Source organism: Lynx canadensis, chromosome A3, assembly GCF_007474595.2.
Source record: "Lynx canadensis isolate LIC74 chromosome A3, mLynCan4.pri.v2, whole genome shotgun sequence".
Lineage (NCBI taxonomy): Eukaryota > Metazoa > Chordata > Mammalia > Carnivora > Felidae > Lynx > Lynx canadensis.
This window is the reverse complement of record NC_044305.1, coordinates 108,458,561-108,476,036: the sequence shown is the minus strand read 5'-3', so window position 1 is coordinate 108,476,036 and position 17,476 is coordinate 108,458,561. Positions and strand designations below refer to the sequence as shown.

The 17,476-nt window shown below is 39.6% G+C and overlaps 1 protein-coding gene and 1 long non-coding RNA gene across 2 annotated transcripts; both read left to right on the top strand.

Moving 5' to 3' along the window:
- Window positions 1-83: 83 nt before the first annotated feature.
- LOC115510911 lies at window positions 84-4,420 on the top strand. The gene is made up of 3 exons (XR_003967888.1): window positions 84-413; window positions 3,264-3,363; window positions 3,761-4,420. It is a non-coding gene; the product is annotated as an uncharacterized LOC115510911 (long non-coding RNA).
- Window positions 4,421-11,253: 6,833 nt separating this feature from the next.
- LOC116737720 (tetratricopeptide repeat protein 39B-like) lies at window positions 11,254-15,269 on the top strand. The gene has a single exon (XM_032592696.1). The coding sequence runs from the start codon at window positions 12,955-12,957 to the stop codon at window positions 14,719-14,721; it is 1,767 nt and encodes a 588-aa protein (XP_032448587.1). The 5' UTR covers window positions 11,254-12,954; the 3' UTR covers window positions 14,722-15,269.
- The last annotated feature ends 2,207 nt before the right edge of the window (window positions 15,270-17,476 follow it).

The window sequence follows — 17,476 nt, the reverse complement described above, 5'->3', positions numbered from 1 at the left end:
TGGGTCTCTCTGCGCATGCGTCAGTTCGACGTTCTGCGCGGCACAAAGGAGCAGGGCGGAAACAGTAGAGAAGCCGCGCGGAGGGAACTGATGAAGCTAAGAAGCTGGGTCGGGCGGAGGGATACGTTTCCATGGGAACGCCAGATCTAGCCAGTAAACCCTCGGACTTCCCCGCGGTGTCCCGCCCTCTCCTCTCCCCCTTTTCCTGTACCCTCCTCATTATCCTTCCCTTCTCCCTCCCTTCTTTCCCCGTACTAGGGACCCCCAACTCTAGCAATCTTACTATAGGTACCTCTAAGACCGGCGTTATGAAAGGCTGTAAAATTTAACCGCTGATGTTGCAGTTGTCGCCGCCTTTCTGCTGGGGGACCTGGCCTAAACTGCTGCTCAGTCATCTTTGAGGCTCATCAGAGGTAATCGGGAGTTTGGCCAGGGTGAGAACTCCAATGAACCCCGCCATTCTGTGTAGTGGTCTCTGCACCATGGGCCTCAAAAAGGAGTGGCGCCCCCAGGGACTGCACCGACCCTCCAGCCCCTTCAGAACCAATTTTCATCAACACGGTCCGAGTTCTTGGAGTCTGGGGGACAAAGGAATGGAGTACTTTGTTTTATTTTCCGGTGATACTGAAATTGTGCAAAAGCCCTAAATCCTTAAAGCGTTCTAGCTAGTGGCAGTTATGAAATTACTTGCATTTGAAGCACACAGAGTTATTTGTGCTTCCTTTCTAGTGCTTTCTGCTTTGTATTATAGTATCACATCTCATCCACTAATACTCATATCCTGAGCACTGAGACATTGTTAAATTGTCTTTGACTAATAAGCCTTGCTGCTCAGCCACTCTCTTCATAAAATAAATGTAAACCTTTTCTTTAGATAGAATCACTGAAAAATCAAATTTGACTTGATTTTTTATTTTTATTAAGTAATATACAATGTTACATTAGTTTCACGTGTACAACATAGTGTTTGAACAATTCGTTATAGTAAGTACTCCATGTTCACCATTAGTGACCATCTGTCACACAACTTTATTGCAATATTACTATACTTCCTATGCTGTATTTTTCAGTTTTGATTTTATACAATGTATCTGCCAAACAGATTCAACTTCTTTTTCACCAGCCACACAAACACACACACAAAAGACAATTCATCATGAATATTTGGAACATATGAGTTGGATTGGTTCACATGAAAGATGAAATTCGTAGGTATTTGTACTTTTATGTTTCTCATTTGTAACTTAATGTGATGTATATAGGTATGTGGTACAGAGTACAGGAGAAAGGAGATTTAATTGGTGAATAAAGTATGGATCCTCTTCTGATAATGCTACAAATTCATATATTTTTTTCAGACTTCTCAAATTATGGAAAGTATACATTGCAAGAAAATTCTAGCAAGAAAATAGAAGTTCTATAAAATATGTTATAGTTGTTCTCTCTTAGTCTCCTTGATCTTTGTTATCTACTTAACGGGCAGGGTTCTTCTCAAAGGATTAAATGATAAAGATCTTTTTATATATCCCTGAAAGACATTATCAATCCTGTCAAGCCTCACTAATTTGACTTTCTTTTATTAAGAATTTATGAAAATTGTTGTGGGGCAAACTGTAGGTAACTTATTGAAAGATAGTACTTATTATACTATTAGGCCTCAGTAAATAGTTTTTGTTCTGAATATCAAGTCTGCTGTACTAAAGAGAATTTTTAAAGTAATGGTATAAAAATAAGAAAAGAAACAATTTTCCAACTTAAACTGCTTTCAAGCACATTAAAGGAAAAGGGGTAAACCCAGACTGGCTTGCCTGCCTCTCTAGGTGTTTTGATAAGCTAATTGCATGTTATTTATCTCTATTAAAGGAGGGCCAGTTCTAGGCTGGGTTTGCTATCCTAGGCACCATGAAAAAACAATAGTCCCTCATAGAATTTCTACACACTATTATATAACTGTGACCATAACCAGTTCTGACACATAACCAGTTCTTTTCACTAAACATCAATCCAAATCAGGGAGATATTATTGTATGGAGTACTTCTATTCCTACTGATTTCTTTTGAAATCAGTTTCAGCCATATAAATTTTGCCTATAGGATTGTGTGTTAAATTAGGATGATGTTCCCAGATTTAACTGGAATATGAAAGCTACTTAATTCAATGAATATTCTAAGATTTCCTAATATGCAATTTTGAGTAATGCTTAACATGTTACTGTTGTTAAAAACTGATTATGTTATTAGTTTAGGAAAGGGTGAGTTCATTCTTAATTCTTTTACAGCAGCTTTCAAAATTTATCTGCTTTTTCTAGATTCAGTTTTTCCAGAAAAGCATTAAAAAAAAAGTTAACTCTATCATATTTTCTTCTCCATTTTAGTTTCACTTTTAAATCATTGCCACTATTTTAGCTTGCATGTGGAAACCTTAAAACAAAAACAAGTTTAGACCTTTTGTACATGTACTATTTTTAATATAAAGAAATAGTCTGTACTTACAAACACTAGTCTTTTAATATGTATTCGTGGATGTGCTGTAAATTTATGTACTGTGGGTCAGTCCAAAGATCTGTATTCAAGTACAACTTTCTTTTCTTTTTTCAACATTTCATAATCTTCAGTTCTGTCTAGGATGCTCTTACGAAATTCTAGGAAGGAAAAATCCTCAGAGGCATGTTTATAATTCTTTCATATTGTATAAAGAAATTAACTTTTCATTAGCTAAGTACTGAACTACAGTCAGTACTGAAACATGGAGATGGGGTAGGGAGAGCAACAGTTAAAGAATGTAGTGCCTTGATCAACTTCAAGGAATGAAGAGCAAAAATGTGATGCAAGAGTGCTCCCCTGATACAAATAATACCTAAATGCGTAGTTTAGGAGTATAAAACAATCTAGGAAAAATGAGGCTTTCTGAGGAATGCCTGATTGTATTAAAAAGTGTGAAACTGTAAAACCATCCAACCCTAACCAGTTGTGTCAATTAAGTTGTTCCTTCTCTAAAGAAGGATTAATGAAACTAATTAATGGTCAGCTTGTTGTCTTAACTAGGAAGAGCTAGACTAGTGTGGACAGAGTCGAGCAATTCATTCAGCACAGATAGGAGAGAACCTATGTTATCATCCAGCTCCCAGTTGTATTTAAAGATGCTCAAGACCATTGACTTCCCTTATTTAATATTTGGATACTGACCTTCTAGTCCCTGGAAATGAATATTCTCTACTGTAAAACAATAAAAATGATTTTTGTTCACAAATCTTTTCCTTAAGACAGGCGGTGGGTGTAGTGATGAAGAGGAGGAGCTCCGTGGAGTGTGCCAGAGTTGGGTTTGAAGCCGGGCTCCACTATTGGTTAGCTGCCTAGCCTTGAGTAAGTAGCTAATCTCCGCCCACTTCAGCCTCCTCATCTGCAAAATAGGCTTTGATAGTAGTGGCCCATCTCAGAGAGTTGTTAGACATAGACAAGGTAAATCAGGCAAATAACATTGCCCACTGTCTAGCACATATTGAGTGCTCAAGAAATGTTAGGAGGAGAAGGGGGAGGAGGAGAGAGAGGAGCGGTGGTTTGATTAACCTTTGTCAGTTGCTCAAAGTTTGATATGACTTGGGTGCATTGACAAAACTGAAGTTTTATTTGGGCAAAGCTGGGGAGAAGACCCTGAAATATGGTGACCAGCCTTACGTAGCCACTCCAAAGACATCTTTGTCTCTTCACTTACCGACCTCTAAGTGGAATTGTCACTTTTCTCCTTTGACCCTGTCCACAGAGACAAAAACAATCTGACGCGTGTAAGAAGCAACAACTCAGAAGAAGAAATTTTCTTCGTGAAAAGTTTATCTACAGGAATCCGCAAATCAAATGCTGAAACCTTCTTAAAGGTTCTACGCAAGAGCATTTGTCTGTGGAATGGGGAGATAACGTATTCATGAGCAATGGGGAGATTGTTGCTTTTTATTACAAAGTTTAGTCTTTGCAGCTAATTTCTATAAGATTAAGTACACCTTTTTTTAAAAAGGCAAGTAGAAAACCTATTCTCAAGCCAGTGGCAAATGGGTACATACACTGCAACTCAAATAGACGAGTTTAGACTGCATATGAAAGAAATGGTTTGGAACACAGAGAAACAGGATGAATTGTATTAAATCATTAGTCTAACCACTTCGTTTTTCAAATGAGACTAAGACCAAGAATTGTAGCATGGCGAATGCAGTGGTTCCCAAATCTTCCCACAAGGACTGTCAGAACTTTGATAAAAATATCTCCCAATTCCAGAAAAATTGGAAATATTGCCAACCACTCTTTCCTGAAAAAGCCATCTTTTATTCTGTGACTATGTCTTTCTTACTCTTTTAAATGTTCCTCTTCGCATTTTTTTTAAATTTTTTTAACGTTTATTTATTTTTGAGACAGAGAGAGACAGAGCATGAACGGGGGAGGGTCAGAGAGAGGAAGACACAGAATCTGAAACAGGCTTCAGGCTCTGAGCTGTCAGCACAGAGCCTGACACAGGTCTGGAACTCACGGACCGCGAGATCATGACCTGAGCCGAAGTCGGCCGCTTAACTGACTGAGCCACCCAGGCGCCTCCGCATTTTTTTTTTAATGAAAGGATGCTAAGTAATTTTTTTAAATCTCATGTCTTCTTTTTTTATTTTATTTGTTTGTTTGTTTATGTGTTTATTGTAATCTCTATGCCCAACGTGGAGCTTGAACTCAAGCCCCAAAATCAAGAGTCACATGCTTCTCTGACTGAACCAGCCGGGCCCCCCTCTCATGTTTTCTCTCTTTCTTTTTCTTTAAGTTTATTTATTTATTTTGAGAGAGTATATGTGAGCAGGGGAGGGGCAGAGAGAGAAGGAGAGAGAGAGAGAGAGAGAGAGAGAGAGAGAGAATATCCCAAGCAGGCTCTGCGCTGTCAGCATAGAGCCCAGCACAGGGCTTGAACTCACAAACCATGAGATCATGACCTGAGCTGAAACCAAGAGTCAGATGCTTAACCCAGTGAGTCACCCAGATGCCTCTCATGTTTTCTTGATAGAAAAATGTTTGTGCCCTCCATCCCCCAGTATTTCTCAGATCTACCTAGTTCTCAAAGTCCAAGAGTCTGGAATTGCTAGTTAAGAACAAAGAATGACAGGGCACTTGGCTGGCTCAGTAAGTAGAGCATGTGACTCTTGATCTCAGGGTCTTGAGTTCAAGCCTCATGTTGGGCATAGAGCTTACTTTAAAAAAAAATGACTTCACTCAATAAAAAATAAATTAAAAGAAAAAAAAAACAAGAAAAAAACCACAAAGAAGAAAAACGTCTATCCTGAATGCAAATTAAAACAACATGCTATTTTTGTCAGGAGTGCAGTGAAATTGGCAGTTATACACATCAGAATGTGAAGTAATACAATATATCTGAGGGTCAGTTTGACAATATGGTGTTTCCTTTCTTTAATAAAGCACATTTATAGCCTACACACACACACACACACACACACACACACACACACACACACACACAAACTTTAGAATATATAGAATTTCATTCTTTCAAAATATCCTTTAACTTTTCACTAATTCAGATATAACACTTATAATTAGTATATAAGATTTATTTATTTATTTATTCATTCATTCATTTTTAATTTTAACTAGACTTCATGCCCAATGTGGGGCTTAAACTCAGGGACCCTGAGATCAAGAGTTGCGTGCTCTACCAACTGAGCCAACTGGACACCCCAATTAGTGTATAATTTTGATATAGTACTGAATATGTTAGCCTGCGTGTTCTTCCTTTGGAAAAACAGTCTCCAGCAATTTGCAAATCATTGGTGTAGAGTATAATTCCCCACAGTCCGTGATCACTTCTCAGCCTGTGTTTACAGCCATATTCCAGCATAAATATGGTGAAGTGGCAAAAGTGTTGAATTGGGAAGTCCGACAACATACGTTCTCATCTTTATTATTAACTAATCATGTTATCCTAGATCTGTCACAAACTTTCTGGGCATCATTTTTCTCTCATATCAAAAGAGAGCTCTAGCCCCCAAATATCTTACTAAATGTTAGTATTCATTAAGCATTTACTATGTGCCAGGCACTATACTAAGTATTTATATTTATTAACTCTTTTTTTTTTCACTTTACAAATAAAACACAAACTGCTCATTTTGGGACAAACCTCTGCCGTTTTCCTTATGCTATTCTTATCCTTTAATATTAATATTCCTTGAGGGGTGCCTCAAGGGTGGCTCAGTCCATTAAGCATCCGACTTGGGCTCAGGTCATGATCTCACGGTTCATGGTTTGAGCCCCACATTGGGCTCTGTGCTGACAGCTCAGAGCCTGGAGCCTGCTTCGGATTCTGTCTCTCTCTCTCTCTGCCCCTCTCCCACTCATGCTCTGTCTCTCAAGAATGAATAAACTTAAAATATATATATATATATATATTAATATTCCTTGATTGTTCCTACAAACAATCCTACCTATGAAAGTCCTACTCGTAGTTTATTTATTAAAAAAATTTTTTTAAACATTTATTTATTATTGAAAGACAGAGAGACACAGAGCGTGAGCAGGGTAGGGGTAGAGAGAGGGGGAGACATAGAATCTGAAGTAGGCTCCAGGCTCCGAGCTGTCAGCACAGAGCACGATGCGGGGCTCAAACTCATAAACTGCAAGATTGTGACCTGAGCCGAAGTCATTGGCCCAACCAACTGAGCCACCCAGGGGCCCCACCTACTCATACTTTAAAAACTTAAATGTATCACTTCCTAGAATCAGGAAAATTAAGTGATTTGCCCAAGGTCATCCAGCTACCTCTTTCATGAATACAGCCTGAGTTAATGAAAAGAGCAATGACCTGGGATTCAAAAGACTTGAAATTGAATCCTGTCTCTGCAATTTACTACTTGGTTCCAGAAAAATCACATAAATGCTTTATACATTCATTGTCTCATTTGTATTCATTCATAATGTACGTTCAAGGATACTTTGAAAAATGATTCAAAGCTAATAATCATAATACCATTCAAATTTTTGAATTATTTTGGACAGCAGGTTGTATATTCTGTATTTAGTTCAATTATTCCATTGGATCACATGGATAAGGGTACCTGGCTGGCTCAGTCAGTAGAACATGTGATTCAATCTTGGAGTCATGAGTTCAAGGCCCACATTGGGCATGGAGCCTACTTAAAAACAAAAAACAAAAAAACCCCACAAACCACAAAAATATTATCCATATGATATTAAATTGAAAATGTAAAAACTTTCTTAAATTATAAAAATAACTTACTTATGTTGTAGAAAATGGAAAATACAGAAAAGCAGAATGAAAAAAATCCAATCTTTTGAAAAACAGAAGTTAGCTCATGCTGTACTGTTGACAATGACTGTGAGGTCTGCAGTTCCACTACCTAGGTTTGAATCCTGTTCCTACACTTACCAACTATGATTTGGGGCAGGCCACTTAACTTCACTTGGACTCAGTTTCCTCATGCATAAAAGAGAAATGACAGTAATACCCACCTCATACCGATGTGAGAATTACATGAGATAAAGCATGCAAAACTATTACAAGCTTTTTTCCCCCGATTATAAGTAATATGTTGATTGTAGAAATTATATAAGATAGGAAAAAGCACAAATACCAGGCTATGAATTTTGTGAGGGCAGGGCCCAAATCTACCTCATTAACCAATGTATGCTAGTTCCTAGCATAGTCTTTATCATATAGTAGGTACTCAATATTTATTGAATGTTGATAAGTGAAGAATATAAATGTTATCCATAATGCCACCACTCTGATATCACCATTATTAATAATCTGGAATTTATAGTTTCAATTTTCACCTATGCATATATCACTTCTTTGAAAAAAGATTATATAGTTTTGCAAATAGTACATGTTATGGTTAACTTTATGTGTCAACATGACTGGTCCACACAGATGCCCAGAATTTGGTCAGACACTATTCTGGGCGTGTCTGTGGGGGTGTTTGGATGAGATTAACATTTGAATCAGTAGACTGAGTAAAGCAGATTGCCTCCCCTAATGTGGGTGGGTCTCATCCAATCAATTGAAGGCCTGAATGGAACAAAAGGCTGAGCAAGAAGGAATTTCTCCTATGTGACTGCCTGAGCCAGGACATCAGTCTTTTCCTGTCTTATGACTCTAACTGAAAAATTAGCTCTCCTTGGATTTTGAGCCTGCCAGCTTTCAGATTAGGATTTATACCATTGGCTCCTGGGCTTCAGTTTGCCTTTTACAAATCTTGGGACTTCTCAGCCTCCAGAATTGTATGAGCCAATTCCTTGTTTTATATATAATTTTATATATATCTGGTATTGGTTATGTTTCTCCGGAGAACCCCAACCAATATAGTGCATTACACCATAAACAATTTGCCAAGTCATTAAATACTCCACAACATTATAGTATTGGCACAGTATTCCATTTCATCAATATCCTCTCTTGTAAGAAATTTAGATTATTTTCACTTTTTGTATTATAAATAATGTTGAAGTGTATATAACTTTTATAGATATTTATGTACATCCCTGATAATTTCTTTAGAATAATTCCATAAGTGAAATTGTTGGGTCAAAGAGTATAAAAAGGGGGGCCTGGGTAGCTCAGTCGATTAAGCATCTGACTGGATTTTGGCACAGGTTACGATCTCACAGTTCATGGGTTTGAGTCCCATGTTGGGCTCTGCACTGACAGCACTGACCTGCTTGGGATTCTCTCTCCCTCTCTCTGCTCCTCTTCCCCTCAAAATAAATAAACATTTTAAAAAGGAGTATGAAAAAATATTAAAGCTTTTAAAACATGTTGCTAAATAGCTCTCCAAAATGGTTGTAGCATTTATATACCCACCAAGAAGTCCACAAAAGTACTTGGTTCTCTGCACCTTCATTAACACTGGATGAATTTTTTTAATCTGCCAAATTTCATTTTTAAGATGGGTATATAATTTTTTAATTTGTATTTTATTATTTACAATGAGATTCAACATTATGCTAATTGGCAATTCATTTATACCCTTTGCTGATTTTTCTGATGGGGTGCTTTTTCTTAGTTGAGTTTTAGGAACTCTTACTATATTAAGGATATCAATTCTTTTTTTTTTTTAATTTTTTTTTTAACGTTTATTTATTTTTGAGACAGAGAGAGACAGAGCATGAACTGGGGAGGGTCAGAGAGAGGGAGACACAGAATCTGAAACAGGCTCCAGGCTCTGAGCTGTCAGCACAGAGCCCGACGCAGGGCTCGAACTCACGGACTGTGAGATCATGACCCAAGCCGAAGTAGGACGCTTAACCGACTGAGCCACCTAGGCGCCCCTCTTTTTTTTTTTTTTTTTTTAATGTTTATTTATTTTTGAGAGAGAGAGAGCACAAGTGAGGGAGGGCCAGAGAGAGACACACACACAGAATCTGAAGCAGGCTCCAGGCTCTGAGCTGTCAGCACAGAGCCCAACGCTGGGCTCGAACCCGTGGACCACAAGGTCATGACCTGAACTGAAGTCACTCAGCTGAAGACACTCAACCCACTGAGCCACCCAGGTGCCCCAGGACATCAATTCTTTGTAGTATTCACTGTTACATGTTTCTGAGTCTCATAGTTTTAACAGTTACATGGTTACTTCATTTTAGATTTGTCTTAGTGTATATAAATTGAAAACTGTCCTAGCCATTCAACAAATGCTAATTTTGGGGCGCCTGGGTGGCTCAGTCGGTTAAGTGTCTGACTTTGGCCCAAGTCATGATCTCACAGTTTGTGAGTTCGAGCCCCACATCAGGCTCTGTGCTGACAGCTCAGAGCCTGGAGCCTGCTTCAGATTCTGTGACTCCCTCACTCTCTGTCCTTCCCCCACTTGCACTCTGTATCTCAAAAATAAATAAACATTAAAAAAAATTTTTTTAATGCTAATTTAGTTTAATGATTGAGTGCCAATCATTGTACTTGGTGATGAAGATAGATATACATGATGCAAAAAGAAGACATTTAAAAAAAATTATATATATATATATATATATATATATATATATATATAGCAAGTGCTAGGATAGAGGTAAGCACAAGACATCATGGGAACACATAGAATGTTCACTTATCTTAGACTGAAAGAAGAGATCAAGAGACTTTCATATCATCTACATCTCTGCTCAAATGTGACGTTATCGGGGAGGCCTTCCCTGACTGCCCTACATAAAATACCAAGTACCTCACACCCCATCACTCTCTAAATTCCTCATTCTGTCTTAATCTGGTTTACTCTTCTTTACAGCAAAAATCAACTGCTGACATGTTATTTATTCCTTTGTTTATTGTTTTCCATGGGAGCCAGGTCTTTGTTTTGTTCACTGCTGTATCCCCAGCACTAAGAACAGTGCTTGGTATTATAGAAGGAGCTCAATTCAGTCTGTATTGAATGAATGACAGAAAGGAAGTCTCTTGTATTTAGTGCAAGAGGTTATTCTCATCTTATCCAAGGCTACTCCTTCCTGCACTTGTGCTCTGTGCATCCCCCTCTGCTTTCTTTTCATTGAATTGTTCCTTTCTGTACCTTCAGCCTCTCCCACTCAAGCCCCCTACTTGACTGATCTTCCTGGCTTAGTATTACTGTTCCCTAATCCATTCTCACTAGATTGATCCATTTTTTATTATTTTTTAAGATTTTATTTTTAAGTTATCTCTACACCCAATGTAGGGCTCAAGTTTACAACCCTGAGATCAAGAGTTGCATGATCTACCAACTGAGCCAGCCAGGCGCCCCACTAGATTGATCCTTTTAAAAGTAGACAAGCAGATGGGGTGCCTGGGGGACTTAGTTGGCTAAGCATCCAACTTTGGCTCAAGTCATGATCTCACAGTTTGTGAGTTCGAGCCCTGCATTGGGCTCTGTGATGACAGCTCGGAGCCTGGAGCCTGCTTCATATTCTGTGTCCCTCTCTCTCTGCCCTTCCCCCACTCATGCTCTGTCTCTCTCAAAAATAAATAAACATTAAAAAAAAATTTTTTTTAAGTAGACAAGCAGAGGTGCTACTGGCTCAGTCTTAATTCTGGCTCAGGTCATGATCTCACACTTGGTGAGATTAGAGCCCCATATGGGGTCCACCATCGAGCCCCACATCGGGCTTTGCACTGAAGGTGCAGGGATTCTCTCCCTACTTCTCTGTCTCTCCCCTGCATGCATGTGTGTGCTCTGGGGTTTGCTCTCTCTCTCCCTCTCTCTCTCTCTCGCTCTCTCAAAATAAATAAAACTTAAAAAAATAAAGGATACATTTTTTAAAAAGTAGACAAGCAGACAGGTAAAGACATTTCAGGTAGAACATTTTAGGCAAAAGAGTGATAGGAGGATGACTCCACCTCTATCACCAAAAGCTGTGGGACTCCCACACACAGCAGTCTACATCCCACACCTCATTTAAAACAATTCGAAAAACAAAATAAAATAAAAAATAATTTGGCAAGCACCTGCTATGTGCCAGACTATGGGGTTGGGGGGCAGTGTATAGAATAATATTGAGTATTGAGTATTTCCTATGTATGCCAGGTACTGTCCTGACCACTTTACATATATTAAATTACCTAATCCTGCCAACCACTCTTTGGTAGACGTACTATTATTCCCTATTTGCACGTGAGGAAACAGAGGCACAGTGAGGCCAAGCAAATGGCAGAATCAGGATTCAAACCTAAGCAGTCTAACTTCACAGTCTGTGCATTTGACCATGCTAGTAACAAGCCTTGTTAAAGAATGTCCAGGGTGATTTGGAAGACGAGAGGTACTGCATTCAGCAAGTAGATCTGACAGGGTTTTGGAGGGGGGAAAAAAAGAGAGAGAGAGAGATCTAATGTGGATGATAGTATCAACCATCTAGAGAGGGAATACAAGAGTTGGAGGAGGAAGAGCTGGCCTGTTAGGGATCAATAAATAACATCCCTTTTCCTGCCTGAGTTCAGAACCAATGGGTCCAGATGCAGGAGTCAGGCAGAAGGACACCAAAACATGACCTTTTTGATTAAGTTGATCGTTACTGTGATTTCAGACGTGATGGGCTGCCAAGTGGGCTCGCTGATGCTTTACCCCCTAATTAAACAGATTTGCCCACCTGGTCCCAGGCGCAGCTGGAGAGCAGAAAAGACAGGCTTCCTGGTTTTTGGTTTCAGACTTTGAACAGGCCAATTCCAGAAGGAGGAATCCAGAAGGCATAGAGCAACACTGGTCCGGGTTCTTTTATCTGTTCCCAGTCAGAAGTCAGCCCAGAGTATTCCTCTAGCAGAAAAGTCCCCTTATGAGAACATCAAGAACAAGGAGTTTGGGGGGGAAGGGTAGGTGAAATAGGGAGAGGTTAGTGAAAAAAAATACAAAATTTCAGTTATAAGATGAATAAAGTCTGAGGATCTAATATATAACATGGTGACTAAGTTGGTAACACTGTTTTGTATAAGTGAAATTTGCTGAGAGTAGAAAAATGTTCTCATTTCCCCCAAACCATCATGTTACATACTTTCATTATCTTCCAGTTTTGTCAGTTTTACCTCAATAAAACTGAGGGGGAAAAAATAGGGAGTGCGTCAACTATAGTCAAACATGTTTCTTTTAAAGGGAAGGAGCCTTCCTCCGTTAACATTTCTGAAAATGTGTATTATCGACAAAAGAACTCTTTTTGTTTGCAAATGATTTGCTTCACATGTTTTCTGTATATTACAAATGATTTGAACTTTTCAGAAGTACTTCTTCTAGGTAAATAAATTATCTTCACCCCCCCCCCCTTTGTCTGGCATAGATGAGAATATCCTAATGCTACACCCACACTATTAGTTTGTCTGCCTCGGTTGTAGCAGTGACACTTCGGGCCGTGGAAGAAGTGAGCCCAGTTGGGAGAGCAGGAGCTACCCTCACTGCAGCCACATCGCTCCCCTTCAAATATTTCCCGTCTCAAAGTAGGGAAGCAAAGATGTCCGTTACTGTAAGTAAAAGAGAAAATGATAAAGGGAATGACTTGACATCATGTGTCCTGAGTAAGACAGAAGGTGACGAGGAAAAGTTTGAAGATGCCTATGAAATGATCCCTGTGGCCACAACCATGAACCTAAAATCTTCCCTGGAAGAGTGCACAACTGGATTGTATTTATTTCTAAATAACAGATTCTCAGATGCCATAAATCTCATTCATCCATGGTCGAAAACCAGCATATACCATGCTCTAATCTATAATATCCTTATGGTTGTCAAGGCCGTTTTGACTTTTGATCCACAGGATATACAGACTGGAATGGCTACTGCAAAGGAAGCTTTGAAAACCTGTAACAATTTCCGAAGAAAGTCTAGGATGATGAATTTTTCTCATCTCGTGAGTAAACAGGGAATAAAGACTATCAAAGAGGAGGAACTGCATGCTGAAGTCTGCTACGCGGAGTGTTTGATTCTGAAATCCACTGTCACATTTATACAGGATGACAGTATGCTTGGTTTTCTTAAATGTGCAATCAACATCGGGTTAAGTTACCAAATATACAAAGACTGCCAACAGGTATTAACACAGATGCCTAACAACCACGGCAAAACCTGCAGACACCTGGTTGAAGGAGTAAAATTTGGACTTGGAGCATTCAATCTGGTATTGTCACTTGTGCCACCAAAGACACTTAAACTACTCAATATTGTTGGATATTCTGGTGATAGAGAGGTAGGCTTGACTCTGCTTCACGAGAGTGCATCCAAATCCCATATAAATAATATCTTAAGTGTTTTGACTCTAGTCTTTTATTACACGTACATCTATGTAGCTATTGGTGCTGAAAAGGGTCACAGTTCTGCTGTAGAGGATCTCTTCCTAATCTACCTCCAGAAATTTCCAAACTGTGTCATACTTAAATTTTTTCAGGCACGTTTTAGTATGCTGAAAGGAAATTTTGAAAATGCCCGGTTAATATTAGAGGAGTGCATTTTTATTCAAAATGAATGGAAGCAGGTTCATCACCTCTGTTACTGGGAACTCATGTGGTGCCACATCTTTCTGCGGAATTGGAAGCAGGCTCACCACTACGCTGATCTACTGTCTCGTAACAGCAGGTGGTCTAAGGCAATATACATGTACAGTAAAGCTATGCTACTCTCCTTGCTCCCTTCAGATTCTGTGAAATCAGTGAGTGAGGACATAAGCTCTCTCTTCTTGAAAGTGGATAGCCTGAGAATCAAAATTTTGGGAACTTCTGTGCCAGTAGAAAAGTTCATCGCCGAGAAGGGGCAGCGCTACGGCACCACCACAGGCTGGTTTACAGCACAGCCCATTCTGGAGTTCATTTACGCCTGGAGTGGTTTCCGAGTCATGAGCAAAAAACTAGACCTTATTTCAAGCTGGCTGTCGATAATTGATAAAGGAGAAGACCTCTTACGAAAAAATCCAAATACCGAGTATGGCACAGATGACATAAGTCTGTTAAATTTGCTGAAAGGTCTGTGCCTGAAACATTTGGGCAGATATTCAATGGCTGAGCGTTACTTTAATCGTGTCCTTCAGAAGGAGAAATTGTTAAAATATGACCACTATTTGGTGCCATATACTTACTACGAACTAGGAATTCTCTACTATCTAAAAGGAGATTATGACAGTGCAACAAAAAACCTAGACAACATAAAAAACTACAAAGACTATTCCATGGAAGCTCGATTACAGTTTAGGGCTCACATAGCCCTTGAACAAATAGCTAAAGAAAAGTGACGGTTTTGACACAAAGCATGGTTTTGTTTATGATGTGTGAAGTAGCTGCAACCAGCAAGAAAACAGGTAGAAAAATCATTTCTTTGTGGAAGAAATCCAAGAAGAGACAGCTGCTAAGAATCTGATCAGTAACAAGTAAGAAAGGGATTGGCCATTACTTTTCCCTCTTTCCTTCTCCATACCTATAAAATGCAATGTCTTAGACTGGCAAATGGAGTGACGCCCATTCTTGAAAAAGAAAAGGCAAAGCATGTATAGTTGACCGTTGAACAACACGGGGATTATGGGCGCTGACCCCACGCAGTCAAAAATCTACGTATAACTTTTGACATCCCCAAAATTTAACCGCTAATAGCCTACTGTTGACCAGAAGCCCTGCCAATAACATAAACATAAACTTTACGGGGCTGTACCATATCAAACAAAAAATCCAGATGTAAGTGAACCTGCACAGTTCAAACCCGTGTTGTCCAAGGGTCAGCTGTACATTATAAAGTAAACCCTCCCTTGGAGCGCATGGGTGGCTCAGTTGGTTAAACGTCCGACTTCAGCTCAGGTCATGATCTCATGGTTTGTGAGTTTGAGCCCCACGTCAGGCTCTGTGCTGACATCTCAGAGCCTGGAGCCCGCTTTGGATTCTGTGTCTCCCCCTCTCTCTGCCCCTACCCTGCTCATGCTCTGTCTCTCAATAATAAAAGTTAAAAATTAAAAAAAAAGTAAACCCCCTCTCTTATATGTTATGAATTTCTCAATTACATTAGATAACATTTTCAAAAACTCAAAAAGCATTTTTTAACCTCTCACTAGATAATGCATACAACTTGCAAATAAAATATGAAAAGTAGCTACACTGGGAATCCCAGTGCCTTATACATGTTTTACACTCAAAAGAAAGAAAAAAAAACATTTAAGGTCTTTACTGACATTTCAAAACAATGATGCACTGAACAGCACAGACTCTGACTGGTTTTCCCTCTTACACAGTAATTTTTTTAATGTGTATTTATTTTGAGAGAGTGCAGGCATGAGCAAGGAGGGGGCAGAGAGAGAGAGAGTGAGAATCCCAAACAGACTCTGTGCTGTCAACGCGGAGCCTGAGTTGGAGCTCAATGCCGTGAACCGGGAGATCACGACCTGAGCTGAAATCAAGAGTCAGATGCTTAACTGACCGAGCTTACACCGTAATTTTTAGTGGCTTTTTATAGCAGAGAAGATATTTTCCTCTGTGTGATCAGTAGTCTGTTTTACCTTTTACCCTAGGAAGCTCAAAAATGGGTCTATAATTTGCCATAGAGTAGAAAAGAGAAAGCCCCCCCCCCCCGCAAACTCTTTGAAGATACCTGGAGGAGGAGGGGAAGGAAGATAGATAACACTGGGTAGGAAAAAAGAAAAGGCTAGTCCTATGGAGGGAGATTTGAGTTACTGCCCTGCCCTCCCTTAGTTACCCTCCCTAAGGTATAAGGAGCTACAGCTTAATTAAACGTGTGTGTCTATCCTGTTGCTGTTGTCAGTGGGCTAATCTGAGAGTATATAGCAGCTGTAGGCATGGGGCTCAGTATTGCTTTACCTGCCTTGGGGAATAGACCATTCAATTTCCAGACCATTAAATCTGACAGTGTGTGTCCTCCCTTGGAAAATCACCCTTGGAAACAGACCTTGCTGGGAAAGTCTGGTTTGCTAAAACACATGAGTGAAACACATTATTTTAATGCTTTGGGTGTCCCAAGCAATCAACTGGAACACAATGAGGAGCTAGTACTTAGATTTAAAAAGCTGACTTTGAAAAGCACATTCCTCATTGACTAAAAATAGACTTTTACACGTACAACTGTGCTGGGGTGCCTGGGTGGCTCAGTCGGTTAAGCGTTCGACTTTGGCTCAGGTCCCTGGGTTTGAGCCCCGCGTCCGGCTCTGTGCTGACAGCTCAGAGCCTGGAGCCTGCTTCGGATTCTGTGTCTCCCTCTCTCTCTGCCTCTCCCCCACTCGTGCTCTGTGTCTCTCCATCTGTCAAAAATGAATAAATGTTAAAAAAAATTTAGATGGGGGTGCCTGGGTGGCTCAGTCGGTTAAGTGTCCGACTTCAGCTCAGGTCATGATCTCACGGTTCGTGGGTTCGAGCCCCATGTCGGGCTCTGTGCTGACAGCTCAGAGCCTGGAGCCTGCTTCGGATTCTGCGTCTCCCTCTCTCTCTGCCCCTCCCCTGCTCGCGCTGTCTCTCTCTGTCTCTCAAAAATAAATAAATGTAAAAAAAAATGTTTTTTTAATTTAGATGTACAACTGTGCTTAAATTATCCCCCATTGTTTAGTTAGTATGGTATAGTGGTTAAGAGGGCAGGCTTTGATCTGATTGCCTGGATTTGTATCCTTGCTCTGTTACTAGCTAGCCACATGGTCTTGGGCCTCTGTGCCTCAGTGTCCTTTGCAGGGATAATAGTTCCTATTTCATGTTTTTTCTGTGTTCATTAAGATTGAGTTAATACACATTTATTATTACTACTACTACCAGTAGTAGGAATAATACACTGTTCCTCAGTGCAGAGGATTTAAGTTACTTTCTTAGAAACAGCAAAAGTCCCTTTGTTATCTGCTTTGCCAATCTAAAATTTGACCTGTTAATTTGCTTTTTCTGTTCTTGGTCACTTATGAAATAAGTAACTCTCGACCTAAATAATGGTCTTGTGATTTGTCCCAACTTCTGCCAAGGAATAGCAAACTTATTAATTGGTTAAATAAATATATATTGAAAGTCTACTAT

Bases quoted from the DNA above. Each gene is read 5' to 3' on its own strand.
- LOC116737720 (XM_032592696.1), top strand. From the start codon at position 12,955: ATGTCCGTTACTGTAAGTAAAAGAGAAAATGATAAAGGGAATGACTTG.